This window comes from Heptranchias perlo, chromosome 40 (assembly GCF_035084215.1).
Source record: "Heptranchias perlo isolate sHepPer1 chromosome 40, sHepPer1.hap1, whole genome shotgun sequence".
In the NCBI taxonomy this organism is placed as follows: Eukaryota; Metazoa; Chordata; class Chondrichthyes; order Hexanchiformes; family Hexanchidae; genus Heptranchias; species Heptranchias perlo.
The window spans coordinates 14,517,666-14,541,130 of record NC_090364.1 but is presented as its reverse complement, the minus strand read 5'-3'; the positions used below and the strand labels follow the sequence as shown (position 1 = coordinate 14,541,130).

The window sequence follows — 23,465 nt, the reverse complement described above, 5'->3', positions numbered from 1 at the left end:
AGCATCACAGCAACATTGATTTATTATTCTTTTTAAAGATTACGGGTAGATTTTCAACTTGTTACCTGTTGCAGATCAGCCGCCCGTTATAGAAACTGCCTGATTTTATTTCCATTGAAATCAATAGGGTTGAAAATCGGGCGGTTTCCAGAACAGACTTCCAATCCACAACAGGTGGCAACTTGAAAATCTACTGGTACCCCAGGGATTGAACCTGGAACCTTCCTAGTCTCTGCCTGAGCTACTTGGTTAGCATTGGCCCGCTGGCGGGCGCAGAGAACGTTCCCAGTGCTCGGCCCGAGGCACACCCACTATTGAGCCTCACTTAAATCAGACCAGTGAGCTGCAGACGCCCGCTTCGGGTCCCCAGGCAGTTCGCCACGAAGAGGATATATGTTTCGGGTGGCTGTATCACGTGCAACGGCCCTCAGGTGGGACTGGGAGGGAGGGGCAGATTGGGAAGGAGGGGAGGATTGAGAGGGAGGGGGCGATGGAGAGAGAGAGTTACGATCGAGTGGGAGGGAGTCTTTTCAGGCTTTTCAGCACGGCAGGGCATCAGTGAATTTCTAGGTCATTGAGTTGACAGGGAATCAACTTCAATTTTTCTTTAAATCTCAGGTCAACAGCCCTCCTGAGTTTACTCCATGCGGTTCCCTGGCTCTGGTCTTGTATCACAAGCTGACAAAGACCCAGTTTTTAAATCATTTTCTTTATTCGCTTCTTTTTTTAGGGGTGTGTACTTAGCTGCCATTTTCTTCCAGAAGGATAACATTCTGGTCACGAATGAGGATCAACTCCCGATTGTAGAGATTGACAGCTCCTGCTCCGGCTCCGACATGCAGGAATTCCTCTGGTTCTCTAAGGTACAAAGGTGGTCTTTCACTCACCTAGAACATAAGGCAGGGTCAGCCCAATGTGTCAGTGAATCAATGCACTAGGACCCAGCAGGATCCTCATCATCACCCCTCGTAGAGTGGGCACTAGGACCCAGCAGGATCCTCATCATCACCCCTCGTAGAGTGGGCACGAGGACACAACAGGATCCTCATCATCACCCCTTGTAGAGTGGGCACTAGGACCCAGCAGGATCCTCATCATCACCCCTCGTAGAGTGGGCACTAGGACCCAGCAGGATCCTCATCATCACCCCTCGTAGAGTGGGCACGAGGACACAACAGGATCCTCATCATCACCCCTCGTAGAGTGGGCACTAGGACCCAGCAGGATCCTCATCATCACCCCTCGTAGAGTGGGCACTAGGACCCAGCAGGATCCTCATCATCACCCCTCGTAGAGTGGGCACTAGGACACAACAGGATCCTCATCATCACCCCTCGTAGAGTGGGCACTAGGACCCAGCAGGATCCTCATCATCACCCCTCGTGGAGTGGGCACTAGGACCCAGCAGGATCCTCATCATCACCCCTCGTAGAGTGGGCACTAGGACACAGCCCTGGATTTCAGGCTGAACTTTTATAAATTACTGGTTAGCCCTCAGCTGGAGTATTAATTTATTATCCACATCCTAATTTCAACTATAAACCAGGAGGCAGTTCGGGGGGTGGGCAGGGGGTAGGAGTAGAATAGAAAGGTCATAGGGGATTCGATAATTAGGGGGATGGATAGCGTCTTCTGCAGTCGCAACCGAGAGTCCAGGAGGGTGTGTTGCCCACCTGGTGAAAGGTTAAAGGATATCTCGGAGCACCTGGAGACAAACTTGGAAAGGGAGGGAGAGGATCCAGTTGTCATGGTCCATGTTGGGACCGATGATATAGGGAAGAACAGGGAAGAGGTCCTGCTAAGGGAGTATCAGGAGCTAGGAACTAAATTAAAAGGCAGGACCCCATGGGTGGTGATCTCGGGATTACTACCCGAGCCACATTCTAATTGGTGTAGGGATAGTCAGATCAGGAAGGTGAATGCGTGGCTGAGAGAGAGGTTTGGGAAGGAGGGGGTCCATTTCATGGGACCCTGGCACCAGAACTGGGACAGGAAGGAGCTGTACCGCTGAGACAGGCTCCACCTGAACCAGAGTGGGACCAGAGTCCTAGTGGAAAGGATAAATAGGGCTGTGGATAAGACTTTAAACTAGCAAGACGGGGAGGGATAGTAGCCTGAAGATAAAAGAAATAGGAGATGAGAGTAAAGGTCAGACCAAGGAAAGGAATAAGGGTAACATAAACAGTCAGAGTACCGATAAAGTTATAGAATATAAGTATAAAATAACTGTTAAAAATAAAGCAAGAGGAACGATTAATAAAAACAAATTAAGTTACCTGTACAGCAATGTGCACAGCATCCGAAACAAAACATGGGAACTGGAGGCAATAATAACTGGAGCCAGGTGTAGTAGGGATAAATGAAACATGGCTGCATAAAGAACAGGACTGGCAGCTAAATATTGCAGGATATAACATATTTAAAAAGGTAGCTGTACTAATTAGAGACAACATAATGGCAGTAGAAAAAGGGACATAAATAACATTAAGATAGAAACAGAATCCATATGGATTGAGATAAAGGATAAGAAGGGATCGATCATATTAATTGGTATATTCTACAGACCACCAGTGGAAGGGAAGTGGAGGGTGAAATATGTAGACAAATCTATGAAATGTGTAAATGACACAGAATAATAATCACAGGAGATTTCAACTACCTCCAAATAAACTGGCAAGAAGAGGTAGGGAAAGAGGAAAAGGGAATAGAATTTTTACAGTGTGTACAGGACTCCTTTCATACCCAGTATCTAAGAAGCACAACAAGAGAGGAATCACTGCTGGATCTAGTAATGGGAAATGAAACAGAGCAGTTAAGAGAAGTAAACATAGGGGATCGCGATCACAATATAATAAGGATTAAAATAAAGATTGAGAAAGACATAAGTAAAACAAAGAGGTAAGTAATAGATTGGAACAAAGTCAGTTTTGAGGGGATGAGACTGGAACTAGGGGGGGTAAACTGGAAAAAAATATTGACAAACAAAGAGATGGAACATGGGAAATATTTAAAAAGGTGATCAAAAGAGTTCAGGAGAAATATACTCCACTAAAAAGCAAGAACATACTAACCAATAATGAAACACATGGATGAATAAGGAGATAAGGGCAAAATTGAAATTAAAGAATAAAGGAGAGGATGACAAAAGGGAATACAAAGAGGTTAGGAAAGAAGTAAAAAAGCAATTAAGAAGGCAAAGAGGAACTACGCAATGAAATTATCAAAAAATATAAAAAGAAATAGGAAAGTATTCTACAGACACATAAATAACAAAAGGAGAATCAGGATCGGGATAGAGCCACTAATGGATGCACAAGATAAACTCACAGGTAATCACAGCGAAATTGCAGAAATATTGAATAATGACTTTGCCTCAGTATTTACCCGGGAGACTAACATGGTGGGCATGATATTAGAAGAAGAGATCAAAAACGATATCAAGACATTTAAGATAGATAATGGATAAACTAGTTAAACTTAGAGAGGATAAAACCCCTTAAGAATTACATTTGCGCATAATAAAAGAAGCTAGGGAAGAGATAGTAGAGGCTCTATTATATATTTATAAAAATTCATTAGAAAACGGTATAGTACCAGAGGACTGGCGGAGAGCTGATGTTATTCCTTTATTTAAAAAGGAAGCTAGAACAAGTCCAGGGAACTATAGACCAATCCTCGTAATGTCGGTGGTGGGAAAGATAATGGAAGCTTTACTCAAAGATGTGATAAAAAAAAATCTACAAACAGAAAACATAATAAAGAATAGTCAGCATGGATTTCAAAAGCATAAGTTATGCTTGATCAACCTTATTGAATTCTTTGAAGAAGTAACAGAAAGACTAGACATGGATAATGCAGTAGATGTGATATACATTGACCTCTTCCCAGCTCTGTGCTGTGTTGTGGATGTGTTGATTTGTGTTGTGACCTCTCTCCAGCTCTCCTGCATGTGGAAGGACATCCAGTGGCTGCAGCACAGAATGAATTCCGCGCTGTCCTCCTCCTCCTCAGTGCTACAGACCAGACAGAGGATGTTATTAGCAGTGTCCCAGCTCCAGGTACGAAGCTGATTATTGAGCTGAGAGCACCACCTCAGCATCAGGATCTACTCAGAGAAGCAAGCCAAGCTCTTCAATTATTCTGACTATTGCATTTATACATCTTAAAATAAAATATATTTTTTACAACCTCAGTTGTCCACGGAGTCTTAGAAGCCAGAGTTTGAGATGGAATGAACGAGTGTTTAGAAATGTATGGGTTTATCAAGGGCAACAAGAATACATTTGTTAAAAGCAAGTTGTCTTTGACAAATTTAACAAAGTTTTTTTGAAGGCATGACTGATTAGATAAATGGGAGGAATACAATTAGAACAGGAATAGGCCATTCAGCCCCTTAAGCCTGTTCCGCCATTCAATTAGATCATGGCAGATCTGTATTTTAATTCCATTTAGCTGCATTGGTTCCATCCCTTAATACCTTTACCTAACGACAATCTATGTAGTGTAAACAGAAGGTGTTGGATAAGGTTCCTTACAAGAGACCCATTAGGAAAATCCAGGCAGACGGTATAAGCAGAAATGTAGCAGCACAAATAGAGAGTTGGTTGATGGAGAGGAAACAAAGCGCTGGGGTAAATGGGTGTTGCTCAGATTGAAGGAGGGTTGGACGAGGTGTACCCCGGGGTCAATGCTGGGTCCACTACTGTTCTCAATATGTATCGATGATTAGGATATAGTGATGTATCGATGTATCGGATGTAGTGATGAATCGATGATTTGGCGCAGCGTGTACAATCTCAAAATTTACTGATGACACGAAAGTAGGAGGTTTGGGAAACAGTGAGGAGGACTGTAAAAGAGTTCAGGAAGACACAGGCTGGTTAGTGGAATGTGCAGTCAGGTGTCCGATACAAGTTAATGTGGAGAAGCGTGAGGTAATATTTTTCAGAGGAAAAACAAGGAATGGGAGCAGACACTTAATGGAAAGACGCTGCAGGTTTGTGGATGGCCAGAGATCTAGAGGTTCAAATACATAATTCCCTGAAAGTGCGTGTGCAGGGAGATAAAGCCATAAAAAGGGCCAACAGCACTTTGGGTTTTATCAACAGGGGCATAGAGTACAAGAGTAAAAAAGTAATAATAATTTTGTACAAAACATTATTTAGACCACAGTTAGAGTTAAAGCACTGTGTGCTGTTTTGGGACCTATTATAGAAAGGACATTAATACCATAGAGAACGGATGGTGTCGATTTAGCAAGAGAGCAGGGGGTGGGAAACTATAGTTATGAGGAGAGACTTGAGCTGCTGGGACTATTTCCACTGGAGCAGAGAAGGGTAAGAGGAGATTTAACAAAGGTTTTTTAAATTATGAAGGGTTTTGATAAGAGTGAATAGAGAAAGACTATTTCCTCTGGTTGTGGAGTCAGTGATGAGGGGTCATCGAATTAAAATGATCACTAAGAGAATGAGGAGAGAGGTTAGAATAAATTTCTATACACAGAGTGTTGTTGTAGTGTGGAATGATTTGTCACTGGGAGTGGTTGAAGCGGAGACCAGTGCATCTTTTAAGGGAAAATTGGATAACTGTTTGAAACAGAGGAACAGGCAGGGTTATGGGGAGAGGGCATGGCAGTGAGATAAGTTTTGGATTACTCGAGCAAAGAGCCAGTACAGACCCAGTGGACTGAATGGCCTCCATCTGTGCTGTAAACTTCTATGACTCTATGTTTCTAATTTATTTTACCATCTATATCTGCACATTATAGTTTTCCTACTATTGCTGGGACTGAACTTGATGAAATTGCTAGTATATAGTGCCACCAGGTGTCACCCAATGGTACTGTAGCCTTCATTCTGAACCATTGAATTTTGGGATTACATATAATTACGTAGAAGTTACAACATAGAAACAGGCCCAACCAGACCATGTTGGTATTTAGCCTCCACACGAGCAGTATGCTAATCTCATGTGCCTGCATTGTTCCCATATTTCCTTTGTTGCTTTATCTCCTTTTCTTCAATCATCTCTCTGACCTATTCTTAAATGTTGACATAGTCTCTGCTTCAATCACTAACTCTCGTTGTACTTTCCACAGCCTCACAACCCTCTGTGTAAAAACATTTCTCCTGCTCTCTGTCCTAAGTCTCTTATATTTAACCTTGTACCCATATCCCCTCGTTCCAGACGCCTCAACCACTAGAAACAGCCTGATTCTATCTACTCTATCTCATCCCTTCATAATTTTAAAACACCACTCTCAAATCCCCCTTAATCTCCTCTGCTCTAATGAAAACTGCCCCAATTTGTCAAGTCACTTTGTATTTGTATTTCCTCACACCAGGAAACATCCTAGTGAATCTGTACTGACCCCTCTCTATTGTCTCAATATCCTTCCCATAGCGTGGAGCCAAAAACTAAACATGGTACTCCGACTAAGGCCTTACTAAAGTTTTATCTTATCCATCATCACCAGCCCCTTGCAGCTTCCTCAAAATTATTTAATGTGCCTCCTATTTTAGTATTGCCTGCATATTTGGGCACCACTCCCTGATGGATTTGTGGTTTGATTCCTTGTACCAAAAAGTTCCCAATCTCAGCCATATCAATGGGCAGGGGTTTCACCACATAGGGGGCTGGTTCATAGTCCAGATGTTAGGCTCAGAACACCCAGCGGAGGCCTGGATTCTGGTCTCCCATTCACCCTCCTGGCTGCAGAGAGAGATCCCAGAATTGGGAGAAACTGGTGAAGCCTCAACTCCCAAATAAAAAGAAATACAGAAACCTTACCAATTCTCTTACTCTAACTATCCGGCACTATTGGATGTGAGTTTAAATTGTGCCATTCTGTTCTTTAGGGCTCACTAGGAACCCAAGACCTGGGCCAGGTGCACTTTGAGCCAATCAAGGACAAACTGGGGAATGTTTTGATCCTAACTATCAAGGAGCTGCTTCCATCACAGGTTCTGGAGAATGTCCGCTGGATCACACTTTCAAAGATACATAACTATCGGAAATCAGTCTCTGCACTCGAGAGCTTCACTGCGCTGGACCAGCTCTTCAGGACCATGAAGGTAACATTTGATCTTAGAATCTATTAAAATGTTCAAAGAAGAATAAGGCTCTTAGGCTTAAAAAACAAAGGCTGCTTTCTCACTATAATCCCTCATTACGTTCTCACTATAATCCCTCATTACCTTCTCACTGTAATCCCTCATTACCTCCTCACTGTAATCCCTCATTACCTCCTCACTGTAATCCCTCATTACCTTCTCACTGTAATCCCTCATTACCTTCTCACTATAATCCCTCAATACCTTCTCACTGTAATCCCTCATTACCTTCTCACTATAATCCCTCAATACCTTCTCACTGTAATCCCTCATTACCTTCTCCCTATAATCCCTCGTTACCTTCTTACTATAATCCCTCAATACCTTCTCACTGTAATCCCTCAATACCTTCTCCCTATAATCCCTCGTTACCTTCTTACTATAATCCCTCAATACCTCCTCACTGTAATCCCTCATTACCTCCTCACTGTAATCCCTCATTACCTTCTCACTGTAATCCCTCATTACCTCCTCACTGTAATCCCTCATTACCTTCTCACTATAATCCCTCATTACCTTCTCACTATAATCCCTCATTACCTTCTCACTGTAATCCCGCATTACCTTCTCACTATAATCCCTCATTACCTTCTCACTATAATCCCTCATTACCTTCTCACTGTAATCCCTCATTACCTTCTCACTGTAATCCCTCATTACCTTCTCACTGTAATCCCTCATTACCTTCTCACTGTAATCCCTCATTACCTTCTCACTGTAATCCCTCATTACCTTCTCACTGTAATCCCTCATTACCTTCTCACTGTAATCCCTCATTACCTTCTCACTATAATCCCTCATTACCTTCTCACTATAATCCCTCATTACCTCCTCACTGTAATCCCTCATTACCTTCTCACTATAATCCCTCATTACCTTCTCACTATAATCCCTCATTACCTTCTCACTATAATCCCTCAATACCTTCTCACTATAATCCCTCATTACCTTCTCACTGTAATCCCTCATTACCTTCTCACTGTAATCCCTCATTACCTTCTCACTATAATCCTCATTACCTTCTCACTGTAATCCCTCATTACCTTCTCACTATAATCCTCATTACCTTCTCACTGTAATCCCTCAATACCTTCTCAGTATAATCCCTCAATACCTTCTCACTGTAATCCCTCATTACCTTCTCACTGTAATCCCTCATTACCTTCTCACTGTAATCCCTCATTACCTTCTCACTGTAATCCCTCAATACCTTCTCACTATAATCCCTCATTACCTTCTCACTGTAATCCCTCATTACCTTCTCACTGTAATCCCTCATTACCTTCTCACTGTAATCCCTCATTACCTTCTCACTGTAATCCCTCATTACCTTCTCACTGTAATCCCTCATTACCTTCTCACTCCAATAACACATCGAACTGTTTCTTGATCCTAATGATATTGTTTCTTTCAGCGCGGAACTGAATTTGCAAAATGCACCAACATTTATCTCCACACTGATTCCTTGCTTTTTAACGCCCCTGGTAATTTACCAGTTCACACGTTTGTTTAATATTCCTAAACAATCATTAACTCCTTTTATTTTAAATAGATTAAAATAGTGCAGCAAGAATGTTACATGAATGTTGTGGTCACTCTGCTACCAGGGGCATTAACCCCTTTGGGGAAAGGTTCCTCTGAGCTGCAAGGAACAAAATCACTAACCCTCTCTTTAAAAATGGGTTTACAATTTTGTTACACAAAACATACAGAGAAAATCTCTTCTCCACCCTTCTCTCTCCCACCTTCCCAAGCCTAATGCTGGCCTCACAGAATGAGGAAAACTAATTCAGCTGGTGAAGCTGGTTCCTCCCAAGGACCTGATTCAATTCATTCGGTCACTGACTCGATCCCACCCAAGCTGCAAAGCTTTTCTGTACCTTCCCCAAAGAAGGATCAGCAGATGCACAGATCTTAACTTACAAAAACAACCCCGCTTCTTTTGTCCACTGCCAGCCATCTCCTTAAACTCCTCTTCCCTGCCCCTCCATCCTCATATTTGAATCTCTCCAATCAGATTTCTGCTCCTGACACAGCACCGAAACGACCCTAATCGAAGTCACAAATGACATCCTCTGTGACTGTAACTATGTTGCACACTCCCTCCTCGACCTCTCTGCACTCCATGACACGGTCGTCCACACCATTTTCCACCAACATCCCTCCTCCAATCTCCAGCTCAGTGGGACTACCCTCACCTGGTTACACTATTACCTATCCAGTCATAGGTAGAGCATCTCCAGCAATGGCTTTATTTCCCACCCCCGCACCGTTAACTCCATAAATTTCCAAGAATCTATCCTTGGCCCCCTCCTCTTCCTCATCTACATGCTGCCTCTTGGTGACATCATCCACAGACATGGGACAGCTTCCATGACGACACCCAGTTCTACCTCTCCACCACCTCCCTCGACCCCTCCACTGCCGCTGTGTTGTCACACTGCTTGTCCGACATCCAGTCCTGGATGAGCCGCAATTTTCTCCAGTTAAACATTAGGAAGATTGAAGCCATTGTCTTCAGCCCCACCACAAACACCGTTCCCTAACCATTGATTCCATCCCCCTCCCTAGACACTGTACCAGACTGGGTGTCCTATTCAACCCCTGGTTGAGCTTCTCACTCCATATCCTCTTCATCACAAAGACCGCCTACTCCCACCTCCATAACATCGCCCGTCTCTGCCCCGCCTCAGCTTATCTGCTGCTGAAACCCTCATCCATGCCTTTGTTACTTCCAGACTCGACTATTCCAATGCTCTCTTGGCCGGCCACTGATCTTCCACCCTCCATAAACTTGAGCTCATCTGAAACTCTGCTGCCCGTATCCTAACTCGCACCAAGTCTCGTTCACCCATCACCCCCTGTACGTCCTGAATGACATTGTTTTCACATTGTTGATTGATACATCACTGACTGGTGATAATTGTGATGTGGAGATGCCGGTGATGGACTGGGGTTGACAATTGTAAACAATTTTACAACACCAAGTTATAGTCCAGCAATTTTATTTTAAATTCACAAGCTTTCGGAGGCTACCTCCTTCCTCAGGTGAACGTTTGTTGGAAATGAAATCCTCGAAATGAAATCGCATTTATAATTCACAGAACAATGCTTGGTGAGTACAGACAGTTTTTTCAACTGCCCGTTGCCAAGGCAATCAGTGTGCAGACAGACAGGTGTTACCTGCCAGGTCTCAGAATATACAAATCACCAAAAAAAAACAACAAACAAAAAAAAACAGAGATAGAGAGGTAGAAACATAGAAAAGACAGCAACTGACCCGTTATATTAAAAACAGATAACATTTGTTCGCTGGTGGGGTAACGTGTAGCGTTCGCCGGTTGAGGCCGTCCTCATGGGTGCGGAACTTGGCTATCAATTTCTGCTCAACGATTTTGCGTTGTCGTGTGTCTCGAAGGCCGCCTTGGAGTACGCTTACCCGAAGGTCGGTGGCTGAATGTCCTTGACTGCTGAAGTGTTCCCCGACAGGGAGAGAACCCTCCTGTCTGGCGATTGTTGCGCGGTGTCCGTTCATCCGTTGTCGCAGTGTCTGCATGGTCTCTCCAATGTACCATGCTCTGGGGCATCCTTTCCTGCAACGTATGAGGTAGACAACGTTGGCCGAGTCACAGGAGTATGAACCATGCACCTGGTGGGTGGTGTCCTCTCGTGTGATGGTGGTATCTGTGTCGATGATCTGGCATGTCTTGCAGAGGTTACCGTGGCAGGGTTGTGTGGTGTCGTGGACGTGTTCTCTTGAAAGCTGGGTTATTTGCTGCGAACGATGGTCTGTTTGAGGTTGGGTGGCTGTTTAAAGGCGAGTAGTGGAGGTGTGGGGATGGCCATAGCGAGGTGTTCGTCGTCATTGATGACATGTTGAAGGCTGCGGAGAACATGGCGTAGTTTCTCCGCTCCGGGGAAGTACTGGACGACAAAGGGTACTCTGTTGGTTGCGTCCCGTGTTAGCCTCCTGAGGAGGTAGATGCGATTTTTTGCTGTGGCCCGTCGGAACTGTCGATCGATGAGTCGAGCGTCATATCCCGTTCTTACTAGGGCGTCTTTCAGCGTCTGTAGGTGTCCATCGCGTTCCTCCTCGTCTGAGCAGACCCTGTGTATTCGCAGGGCCTGTCCATAGGGGATGGCCTCTTTGACGTGGTTAGGGTGGAAGCTGGAAAAGTGGAGCATCGTGAGGTTGTCTGTGGGCTTGCGGTAGAGTGAGGTGCTGAGGTGCCCGTCTTTGATGGAGATTCGTGTGTCCAAGAAAGAAACTGATTCTGAGGAGTAGTCCATGGTGAGCTTGATGGTGGGATGGAACTTGTTGATGTTATCGTGTAGTCTCTTTAGTGATTCCTTGCCGTGGGTCCATAGAAATTTTGGCATCACTCCATCCATAATTGGATGGAGTGATGCCAAAATCAGCATCAATTGTTAATTGTATCATTTGTATCAATTGGGGTTAATTATATTCAGGTGCTGGGTATCGACTGGGGAACTCTCTTGTAACTTTTGTATGGGAGAGCTTAGCTAGGACGTGGTGTGTGTGTGTAAGGGAAAATTCTGTGAATAAAGGCTTGGAAGCAACTAAAGACCAGGCTCTAGTATTCTAGCCTTCACCACCTGGCTATCCAATTTTAACATCAATGGGGTGGAAACAGCCTCAAAATGGAATCGGTAATCGTCCCGTCCCATTACCACTGGCGATCTGCCCACTGCCTCATTCAGAGGGGCCGAAGCGCTAGGGGCACACATGGGACCCCGATTGGCATTTTAGGATAGAACGGGTCGTAGCAACGTGCATGATCCGGCCGGTTTCATAAGTGACAGAGCCAAAGAGGCCCAGGAAAGGTACAGTTTAAATTATATGTGTGGGCCAGAAGGAGCAGGAGTGCTACTCTAAGCTCCACAAAAATAATCTGGGCTGCTACCCACCCCCCTCCGCAATCCCAACACCCCCGTGGCTCTCCCCCTCCCCCTGCTCCTTCCCCCCACAGACGTACCTTGCTGCCAGCCTGCCAGCCTCCGGGCCGCCCAATATTGGGCTGGCCTGAATCTAGCGAGCTGCATCAAGGTGCTCATTTGGCGCCTGTAGCTCACCGGTTCCATTTAAATGAGGGGGAATCTCCTCACCCTCCGGGAATGGGTGGGGTGCAGGCTCATTCCACCTGCCGGCCGCCTAAATATTAAAATCCACTCCCCAGTGTTTGGGTTCAGTTCCCAGTTTCAGGATCCTGTATCGAACTGTGCCTCTTGTTCATTAACACCGTGTTTGTGCGGTTTTAACCGAACCCGCCCGTTGGGAAACTGACGGGATTGGATTCAACACTGGTTTTACATCCCTCAGTGGAGAGTAATATTGGGCGGGGAGTAAAACCTGCATTCCACCCGATCCCATGGGTTTCCCTCCGGGCGAGTTAAGTTAAAATTATCCCCCATAATCTCAAAGCACAGGAAGTGTTTGTAACCAAGTTGGGAGGGAGGAGGGTGGAGGGACATCCTGGGGTCTCTTATTTATTTGACAACAAAAATAAACTACCCCACGTTTACCCTTTTGTTTTCTTTCTTCTTCAGGACAAGCTGGACTATCACCAGCGGATCGGCCGTGCCTTGCCTCCAGGCCTGTACCTCGGTTATCTAAAACTCTGCAGCTCAGTCGATCAGATTAAAGTCCTCGTCCCTTACAGGTTGCCTAATGTTCTCTGTCACACCAAGATACGGGACAACAAAAATGTATCCAGGTATTGGGAATGATCGTGATTTTCCCCCTTTATAATCTCCCGTCTTCTTCCTTCCATCACCGCCTCGCTTTCTTTTACCCTGCTTTTGCTTCTGTATTGATCCCACCTCCTTTTTGTTGTCCCAGGGTGTGTAGGTTCCTTGTGCTCTCATCTTAATTGCTACTCCCCCGTCCCATCGGGCGGTTGTGCCTATTATCTGGACAGTGTTTCCTACCCAAGGCCTCAGCGTGGGGTTGCCAACCCTCCAGGATTGTCCTGGAGTCTCCAGGAATTAAAGATTAATTTCCTAGACCCTGCTTCCAGCAACCCTGGAGAAAAATTATTGGGGCATTGAAATGTGTTATTTCCTTGGAACACTTTTTAATTCGTTAGTTACAAAAATATTAGGAGATGGGAAAAATGGCTGTCAAGAACCATCCAATCGGATACTAAAGAATCTGCTCGGTTTCCGATTGGCTGTGGAATGGTGATGTGCCGCGAGGATGGACGATTTGAGCGGGAGATTAGGGGCGGGGTGATTGGAGGCAAGAGAGTCATGTGACGATACCTCCAGGAATACGTCCAAGCAGAGTTGGCAACACTACCTCTTGGATTTGGACTCCTTCTGGCTGACAGGGACTCCCTTAAGCCAAAACTCAGCTCCATATGTTTGTTGAGTTGAGAAACTTGCGGTTTTTCAGTCGAGAAAGGAGGCATTTGAGAGATTGGAGAAGGTAAATCTGGAAGACTACTTTAAATTCAATTGGACAAGGGCCCACAGTTTCAAACCAGTAAAAAGAAAATGTGGGGCTGATATCAGGAAGATCGTCACACAGACTGGTCACCATGTGGAAGGGAGTCACATAGAGCCATGGAGGTAAAATCTCTGGAACTGTTTAAGAAACAATTGGATCTTGCACTGGGGAAACTTTAGGGTCACTTTGGGTGAATGAACCAAGATGGGCTGAATAACCTTTGTTATCCGTAATTACTTGTAAACTCCTGTGTCTTACTTCTACTGTTTGGGTTCTCAATGTTAACCCTGTTTTACTTAAGGTTTGTTAATGTCGTCTGTTAGCTCACTGGTTAAAGTTTAGCGCAATCTCCTTTGTGCATTGTTTCAATGCTGTCATTAAGCAAATGGCAGCTTCAAAATAAGCTACAAAGGGATTTCATGCAAATATGTTAACCAGTGCACTGCCAGAGGGAATTAATTCTCGTAGCAATTTTCAGCCACTGTTTGATCTCAATGTTTTGTGTATTCAAATGTTCAAAACAACAGGTTGAAATGTGAATTGCACCGTGCCCTGTTTTTATTGACGGACACAACACTTTTTGTTCTCTTTCTCATCCACTTCCTCTTTTTGAGCTATTTGTTTCCTTATTTCCCAAATGAAATGACCATGGGCTTCCTTTCCCCCAGAGCTTCCTGTCCTCCCGGAACTCCTGTCTCTCAGGCAACCTCTCCCCAGGCATCCTGCCCCAGGCAATCCGCCCTTTTGCCATCTGGAGAAGCCTATGACCTCTCTTCACCTCTCCCCATAGCAATACAGATGAGACTGGCACATCAGTGTGTGGCACACCACAAGTACAACCCGTGCTGTGCTCTCAGCCATCTTCCACCCATAGAGGTGCACAATTAATGACTTCATTAAAATGTACCAGCGTTAAGCAGTGTGCCAAAAATAGGACACACAGGAATTTCAATCCCTGGGCATGAAAAAGTGCAGTACAGGAGTGCTGGCATCCCTCACCCTGTTGATTGACCAGCCAGTCTTCACAGTGCCTGGCGATGAACAGTCTGTCTCAGTACAGGGTTCAGTGAGAAATCTCATATCATTCCCCTAATTGCAGGGAGGAGTGGGAGTGGTTACAAAAGCTGTCGTCCCTGACTGATTCCATCGCCACAGAGGGTAACTCCGGGAGCTCGCAGTGTCGATTCCTAGTTAGCCTTCGTACAGCAGTGAAAAGCCTCCTCACGCAACTGGATGTGCCTCTCAGCCAGGTAACGTACACTGGTTACAATTTATACATTGAATCAACTTTCTTAGCAGTGCAGACAATCTAAGAGCATTGGGCATTGGGTATAGCATAGCTACATAGAATTACATAGAATTTACAGCACAGGAACAGGCCAATTGGCCCAAGTGGTCTGTGCTGGTGTTTATGCTCCACACGAGCTTCCTCCCACCCGTCTTCATCTAACTATCAGCATATCCTTCTATTTCCTTCTCCCTCATTTGTTTATCCAGCTTCCTCTTAAATGCATCTACACTATTCGCCTCAACTACTCCTTGTGGTAGCGAGTTCCACATTCTCAGCACTCGCTGGGTAAAGAAGTTTCTTCTGAATTCCCTTTGGATTTATTACTGACCCCTAAATTTATTTATGGCCCCTAGTTTTGGTCTCTCCCACAAGTGGAGACATCCTCTCAATGTTTACCCTTTCAAACCCCTTCATAATTTTAAAGACCTCTATCAGGTCACCCCTCAGCCTTCTCTTTTCTAGAGAAAAGAGCCCCAGCCTGTTCAGTCTTTCCTGATAGGTATAATCTCACAGTTCTAGTATCATCCTTGTAAATGTTTTTTGCATCTTCTCCAGTGCCTCTATATCCTTTTTGTAATATGGGGACCAGAACTCTGCACAATACTCCAAGTATCTAACCAAGCCAGTTTAAACACTGTCATTTTGAAACAGAAAATACTGGAAATACACAGCAGGTGTGTATAAATATAATGCTGTGGTACAGAGGGATCTGGGTGTTCTCGTACATGAAACACAAAAAGTCAATATATAGGTGTAGTAGGTAATCTGGAAGGCAAATGGAATATTGGCCTTTATTTCAAGGGGGATGGAGTATAAAAACAGGGAAGTCATGCTACAATTGTACAGGGGCTGGTGAGACCACACCCAGAGTACTGCATACAGTCCTCATTTCCGTTTTAAACGGGCGACCCCTTTATTCTGAGACTATGCCCCCTAGTTTTAGATTCCTCCATGAGGGGTAACATCCTCTCAGCATCTACCCTATCGAGTCCCCTCAGAATCTTGTATGTTTCAATAGGATCTCCTCTCATTCTTCTAATGTATAGACCCAACCTGTTCAATCTTCATGGGATGTGGGCATTGCTGGTAAGGCCAGCATTTATTGCCCATCCCTAATTGCCCCTTGAGAAGGTGGTGGTGGGCCTTCCTCTTGAACCGCCGCAGTCTGTGTGGTGAAGATTCTTCCACAGTGCTATTAGGTAGGGAGTTCCAGGATTTTGACCCAGCGATTATGAAGGAACGGCGATATATTTCCAAGTCAGGATGGTGTGTGACTTGGAGGGGAACTTAGCAGTGATGGTGTTTCCATGCATCTGCTGCCCTTGTCCTCTCGGAGGTCGTGGGTTTGGGAGGTGCTGTTGAAGAAGCCTTGGCGAGTTGCTGCAGTGTGTACTATCCTGTTGTTGGAGCTGCACTCATCCAGGCAAGTGGAGAGTATTCCATCACACTCCTGACTTGTGCCTTGTAGGTGGTGGAAAGGCTTTGGGGAGTCAGGGGTGAGCCACGTGCTGCAGAATACCCAGCCTCTGACCTGCTCTAGTAGCCACGCCATTTATGTGGTTGGTCCAGTTGAGTTTCTGCTCAACTATTGTCAATATTGCCTAATTATGCTACTTCACCTGGGTCACTCTCATCAACAGCTTGTGGTTGGGCTTGAAATGTCATTGGCAGAGGCTTCGGAGCAGAACTGCAGCTTGTCTGTCTTCTTGGATGGAGGAAGATGCACAAGATGAACGGGGGAGACTACTGGAGCAAAAAATAAATAGAAAACAACAAAAAACAAATTGCAGCTTTTTCTCTTACTCTGTTTTTAGGCCGTGGATTTTCGACTGTACACGCAGGAAGTGCTGGAGTTTGGAGAACAGGTCTCCTTCCTCTTGTTGCTACCTCCCTCAGACGATGTGTGCTCGGCCCCAGGACAGGATGGACATCCCTCAGGGTTCCTGACCTTGCCACTTCAGATCTTCGAGCTGGGTAGGTATGGCCATTGAGGCCACTGATACACATCACATGGAACATAGGAACAGGGGGAGGCCATTCAGCCCCTCGAGCCTGTTCCACCATTCAATTAGATCATGGCTGGTCTGTATCTTAACTCCATTTACCCACCTTGGTTCCAGGATACCCTTAATACCCTTGCCTAACATGAAGCCAAAAAGTGTTGGATTTCTTAGGTGCTCCCCAGCTGAGATTGTTGATCAGCTCACCAAATAGATCCTCGCCTGTATGCTCTACTTCTCACTCTGCCTGCTAGCCATGAAGGCTTTACATGAAGTGACTTTTGGCAGTTTTCAATGCAGTCCCTAGTGTGCATTGGGCCTATAGCAAATACCCCTAAATTGAGAGTTTCTTGCAGGAATTCTGGATGGCTGGTGTGAAAAATAGAAAAATCTCATCCTGGTCCAGAAGAGAATGCTCTCCCAGGGTTGGGGAGTGAGGCACATTTGTTAGGGTAGAGTAGAGGGAGCTTTATCTTTCACCTGAACATGTTATATCTGATCTAGGGTGCTTGAAATTGGGAAAATATTCAATTTCGCACCACTAACCTCCTTCAATAAAAAAAAGGAAGGAAAACTAGTTAATAGATTTGTTGCTATACAGCAGCTTTATGTAAATACAGTAATTGTATATTTTTGATGTCTCCTGTTGATTTTAGAAATGGTTTCCCGCCCTTTCAAATGAGAAATTAGAAGCTGCATTTTTACAGGAGAGCAACAGGCTTCAAAATCCTCAGGAACAAATGGAACGTGAACCCATGTCTATCCCAGTTTCATGATACTGAATGTTGGCTCATTAACACAAAATTCACCGTGCTATCCTAATTATTTCATATTTAATGTGTAGCACGGAGTGTTCCTTCAAGTGGTTTTAGACTGTCCTATTCCTGTAAATATAAAACAGAATTCAATATTGTTAATTTATTTAATTATCATTTTCAACTAATATTCCCCATTGCAGTCAACTGTAGCTAAACTCATAGGTCAATCCAAATGTAGCAATCCAATGGTCCGATTTTAACTGCTCCTGCCTGGCGGAGACTGGGAGGGGGAGGGGGGAGCAGTTAAAATAATGGGAGTCACTTAGCCTCACTGACCAGGCTGCCCTCCCGCCGTGTCCCAGTTTTAACCTGCTCTTTTGAGCAGGCGAGCAGGTCACTGGCAGGAAGCGAGGTCCTGTTATAAATGTGCAGATCAAGTCCGATAATGTCATCAAGATCCCGATCTGCAATTTCACCCTGAGACCTGAGCGGGGGAGGGGGTGGGCAGTGTGGGTTCCCCCGGCAGCCTCCTGAGCCAAACCTGCAGGGGGGGGGGGGGGAGGGGATCCTGGGCCAGAAGAAGCCCAGAAGGTAACTTTAATATTGCAGGATTCCTTGTGGGCCAGGATGGGCTCGAATGTTCCTCCGGGCCCCAGAAGGAAGCCTTGGGCCTCCCTTGCGCTACCCTCCTCTCCCAATCGTGGCCAGATTCTTGCCCGCCCCCCCGCCACTGACAGAGACCATTCACACGGGTCCCCGTCTGTGGCCTTCCATTGCCAGATGTCCTTTCCCACTGGCCAGTTGGCCGGGTAACCATTCTGGCCAGGTGTCAGGTGGGACTCTATTGTTTTATTTAAATGAGGCCCTTCCGATCTAAGTGGCAGGGTCTCCACGTCCCCAGGACTTGCTGGATTTATCGTCCCCTACCAACCTCCCCCACACCCTCCCTGTAATAATCGAGGCCATTGTGTCTATCTCATCCTGATCATACCCACTGTGTAGCTTTCCAACCTCCACCACACAAAGTGAGGATTCCTTTCATGTTCATAAACATTTCTAAGGAAAATCTATTACGTGTTTAACAGGATATCTCAGAATTGATCTAAGCAGAATTAACCTCTAGCGATTGGTTGTTGCAGTCCATTTCTCCACCTATGAGCAGCAGCTCTTCGCACAGTACTGCCGGACTTCGATTTTATTGGAACTTGACTCCCTGCTGTCCCAGCAAGCTTTGAGGGAAGCCATAGATAACACCGAATTGATTGAAGCAAAGGAGAAACACGGTCAGGTTACAGACCTCATTCAGGTAAACTGTGCATTAATCATTGTGATCCATGGGGAAGGTAGTGGGTGATGGAGGAGCATGAAACCGTGCTTGGAGACCCTCGCCACACATCAGGGGCTGCGATTAATAACTTATCATTGTTAACTAACGAGTCAACTACAATAAACTCATCGATCAATCCAAGTGTTGAAATCTAATATATCTATTCGATCTTGATCGCACCTATTGTATTTATTTCCAATGGACCAAACTTCTCCCCATTCACTCCCATTTCCTACATTACAACAGTGACTACATTTCAGAAGTATTGCATTGGCTGTAAAGCACCTTGGGACATCCTGAAATCAGGAGAGGCGCTGTATAAATGTTATTTATTTATTTATTTATTTCCTCCCTCCCTTCCTTTTTCTCCTAACCTTCTTTCCCTTTCCTCCCTCCCACCCTTCCTTCCCTTTCCCCCCTCCCTCCCTTCCTTCCCTTTCCCCCCTCCCTCCCTTCCTTCCCTTTCCTCCCTCTCTCCCTTCCTTCCCTTTCCTCCCTCCTTCCCTCCCTTCCCTTTCCTCCCTCCCTTCCTTCCCTTTCCCCCTTCCCTCCATTCCGTCCCTTTCCTCCCTCCCTCCCTTCCTTCCCTTTCCTCCCTCCCTTCCTTCCCTTTCCCCCTTCCCTCCATTCCGTCCCTTTCCTCCCTCCCTCCCTTCCTTCCCTTTCCTCCCTCCCTCCCTTCCTTTTCCTCCCTCCCTTCCTTCCCTTTCCCCCTTCCCTCTCTCCCTTCCCTTTCCTCCCTCCCTTCCTTCCCTTTCCTCCCTCTCTCCCTTCCTTCCCTTTCCTCCCTCGCTCCCTTCCTTCCCTTTCCTCCCTCTCTCCCTTCCCTTTCCTCCCTCTCTCCCTTCCCTTTCCTCCTTCCTTCCCTTCCCTTTCCTCCCTTCCTCCCTTCCTTCCCTTTCCTCCCTCTCTCCCTTCCTTCCCTTTCCTCCCTTCCTCCCTTCCTTCCCTTTCCTCTCTCCCTTCCTTCCCTTTCCCCCTTCCCTCCATTCCGTCCCTTTCCTCCCTCCCTCCCTTCCTTCCCTTTCCTCCCTCTCTCCCTTCCTTCCCTTCCTCCCTCTCTCCCTTCCCTTTCCTCCCCCTCTCCCTTCCTTCCCTTCCTCCCTCTCTCCCTTCCCTTTCCTCCTTCCTTCCCTTCCCTTTCCTCCCTCCCTCCCTTCCTTCCCTTTCCTCCCTCCCTCCCTTCCTTCCCTTTCCTCCCTCTCTCCCTTCCTTCCCTTCCTCCCTCTCTCCCTTCCCTTTCCTCCCTCCCTCCCTTCTTTCCCTTTCCTCCCTTCCTCCCTTCCCTTTCCTCTCTTCCTTCTTTCCCTTTCCTCCCTCCCTTGCTTCCCTTTCCTACCTTCCTTCCTTCCCATTCCAAACTATACTTAGTAACAAACTCGATTTGTTTCATGTTTTAGCAATTGGATGATATTTGGAAGGAAGTCCGTTGGATCACAGATGTCCTACAGTATGCCCGCTACAGACAGCCTCCCACAGGGACACCTCTATCCTGGATCCTGGAGATGTCGACCGTAGTGGTAAACGAGAAACCAGAATCAGCCACAGACCATCAGAATTACAGGAGGAAGAAGAAACCTTCAGGTGTGTGTTTCAAAAAAAGCACTGGGAATTGGCTGTGTAGTGAATTCTCCTTTACCTCCAGGTTCAGGTTTAACACACATACACGGAGTTATGCTCACCTCTGTCTTTTTTAATTAATTTTCCGGAATTAGTCCCCAGGCAGCTTTATCCTCGACTAACTGTAAACAAATATTGGGGGTCATTTTCAACTTCACTGTCTGGGCAGTGACCTGATGAGGTAGACTGCCCACCCATAAATAGGTAGACTGCCCACCCATTATAGAATCATAGAATCATAGAAAGGTTACAGCACGGAAGGAGGCCATTTGGCCCATCGAGTCCGCGCCGGCTCCATGCATGAGCAATCCAGCTGGTCTCACTCTCCCACCTATCCCCTTGCCCTGCAAATTGTTTCCTTTCAAGTACTTATCCAGTTCCCTTTTGAAAGCCATGATTGAATCTGCCTCCATCACCCCCTCGGGCAGCGCATTCCAGATCCTAACCACTCGCTGTGTAAGAAAACGTTTTTCCTCATGTCACCTTTGGTTCTTTTACCAATCACCTTAAATCTATGTCCTCTGGTTCTTGACCCTTCCGCCAATGGGAACAGTTTCTCTCTATCTACTCTGTCTAGACCCTTCATGATTTTGAATAACTCTATCAAATCTCCTCGCAACCGTCTCTGTTCCAAGGAGAACAACCCCAGCTTCTTCACACTAAAGCCCCTTATCCCTGGAGTCATTCTAGTAAATCTCTTCTGCACCCTCTCTAAGGCCTTCACATCTTTCCTAAAGTAAGAATCATTGTAGAACTTGCCCAATTTTCATCAATGGGCAAGCAATCTGCTCTGCCAGGCTACTCCCAGACAGTGAAGGTAAAAATTACCCCCATCATTTCTAGGCTATTATTTTGTGCAGCATTTTAGAATGATTTCCACCCCTCACTCACTGTCTCCACTCCTCTCCTGAAGGTAGTACATTTCCACAGGCAATCCAATACAATAATAGCTTCGTTGCATTTAAGGGAAAGCTAGATAAGCACGTGAGGGAGGAAGGAATAGAAGGATATTGTGATAGGGTGAGATGAAGAGGGGTGAGAAGAGGCTCAAGTGGAGCATAAACACCGGTATAGACCAGTTGGGCCGAATGTCCCGTTTCTAAGCTGTAAATTCAATGCAATTCTCTGAAAACGTCACTCTTTCCATCTTCAATTTCTTTCAGAGTGTGAAGAAATCAGGGATGAAGATGATGTTTTCTGGCCAGTAGAGAGAGACTCCGAGAGTCCCGATCAGCAGGATTCCGTGTGCCCCCGGGGCAGTGAGGCCCATCACTGCGGGACAAGCAGTGCAATAGACACAGACAGTACAAACCCCAGGCAGCACTTTGCTCTCCACAGGAAACAACACAGACACAAGGGAGCTGCCAAAGAGTACTATCGGACTGGGAGTCTGGAATTTAACAAGCGGGCACTCAAGGAAAGCAGCCCCTGCAAGTTCTGGTCACAGCCGGGATCAATGGATGAAAGCGCAGAGGAGTCTGATTGTGAAGGGCCGTACCCCTTCAGCTGTGAGACCGTCCGACACATCCACCTACGTGAATGCAATTTGGTCGAGTGGATCAAGAGCTCACAGGAGACCTAAGAGTCCTTGTACCTTAAAGATGGACTAACCGTTCAGATGTAAAATATCCCAGCTCTGATTAAAGAGTCACACAGCATCTCTGAGGTGTTTTTAAACTGACTAGGGGCTTACTTGGCCAGTGCAATGAGTTAGATACTGGCCTGTGTTCCCTGAGACCTGGGGGATGATTTTAACCTGGAGTCAGGAAGAGAGTGGCAGTGGGAGGGGGGAGGGGAGGGATGTGGATTTTCGCATGGGAAACCCGGAAGTAAAGTTGGCGGGTCGGAATGTGCGATTGCGACCTAATTGAATGAGCAATTTTGCATCCGGGTTTCCTGCGCGACTGCCAGCCAGATTGACAGGCTGCCTGTCAGGTGGGAAAGCAGTCGGGGAGCGGATACCAGGTGAGTCTGACATCGGGGAGGGGGAGAGGGCTCGGACATCGGGCGGAGTCCACCAATCACAGGGGTCCAATCGCGGGAGGTGAGCTTGTTGGGCCTGGATGAGGCACTCCTGCTCCTCCGGGCCCACAAACGGTGCAATAAAGGCCCTCGCCTCATGGATCCAGCCCTTCCCGCATCCCTTCTACCTGGCAAGGTTCACGAGCCCCGGAAAAGCTGTCCTGGAAGCGTTACATCTAAATCTCAGTTACATTCAATTAAAAAAAACGCTGCTTAACTTCTCTTAAGGACGTTAAGTGCCCCGCTGAAAACCCGCCCACTGGCACTAATTGGGTACACGACCTCTGCAATTCGGCTGCGCGCACACATCCAAACGTGCCCACGTCAAACCTGGAAGTTGTGGTCGCGATCGCAGAAACTAGTATTTTCACCTCCCACCTGACTCTAACCCACCCGTTCTTGGGGGTTAAAAGTTCCCCCCCCCCACCTGGGAGTCCAGTCCAGGCGGAAGGGGTTAGGTCTCCTCTGTCTGCTGGTGGGATGAGTTTGGGTCATCTCATTCCAGTTCCTAGGGTACGTCGATCTGCACCTTAAAACCTCACCCTAATTCCGCAGCCGTTGCTATCTCAATCATTGAAGGCACAGGTTGGCTGGTGTGGGAAGTGGAGGGACTCACACCAGTGCCCTCTTCTGAAGTTGGGAACTGAGGTATATTGTTTCAAAGGGAAATGATCATGGATTTGGGAGAGACAGACCCTCAGTGTTGTGAAGAGAAAGTTTGTGACGGGAGTTCATTGTATCAATTATTTATCAACATGAGAAAAAAATATTCCCAGCTCCCCTATAAGGGTGGGTTCCCGGTTTAATATTGGGTAGAGGGGTTTGTGGCCTATAAGTCCCCAAGCCCTGGCAATCTGGCTCTCAAA

General features: G+C 46.2%; 1 protein-coding gene across 2 annotated transcripts in view; it reads left to right on the top strand.

Moving 5' to 3' along the window:
* Window positions 1-22,235, top strand: part of LOC137305733 (ankyrin repeat and fibronectin type-III domain-containing protein 1-like) — a 102,635-nt gene extending 80,400 nt beyond the window's left edge. For both annotated transcript variants that reach the window (XM_067974670.1, XM_067974671.1), the window contains 9 exons: window positions 731-863; window positions 3,939-4,058; window positions 6,858-7,073; window positions 12,681-12,847; window positions 14,681-14,831; window positions 16,687-16,846; window positions 18,770-18,936; window positions 20,358-20,541; window positions 21,741-22,235. In XM_067974670.1, the coding sequence (XP_067830771.1) occupies window positions 731-863; window positions 3,939-4,058; window positions 6,858-7,073; window positions 12,681-12,847; window positions 14,681-14,831; window positions 16,687-16,846; window positions 18,770-18,936; window positions 20,358-20,541; window positions 21,741-22,159 (1,717 nt within the window). In that variant the 3' untranslated portion in view covers window positions 22,160-22,235. The remainder of the gene's footprint in view (window positions 1-730; window positions 864-3,938; window positions 4,059-6,857; window positions 7,074-12,680; window positions 12,848-14,680; window positions 14,832-16,686; window positions 16,847-18,769; window positions 18,937-20,357; window positions 20,542-21,740) is intronic.
* The last annotated feature ends 1,230 nt before the right edge of the window (window positions 22,236-23,465 follow it).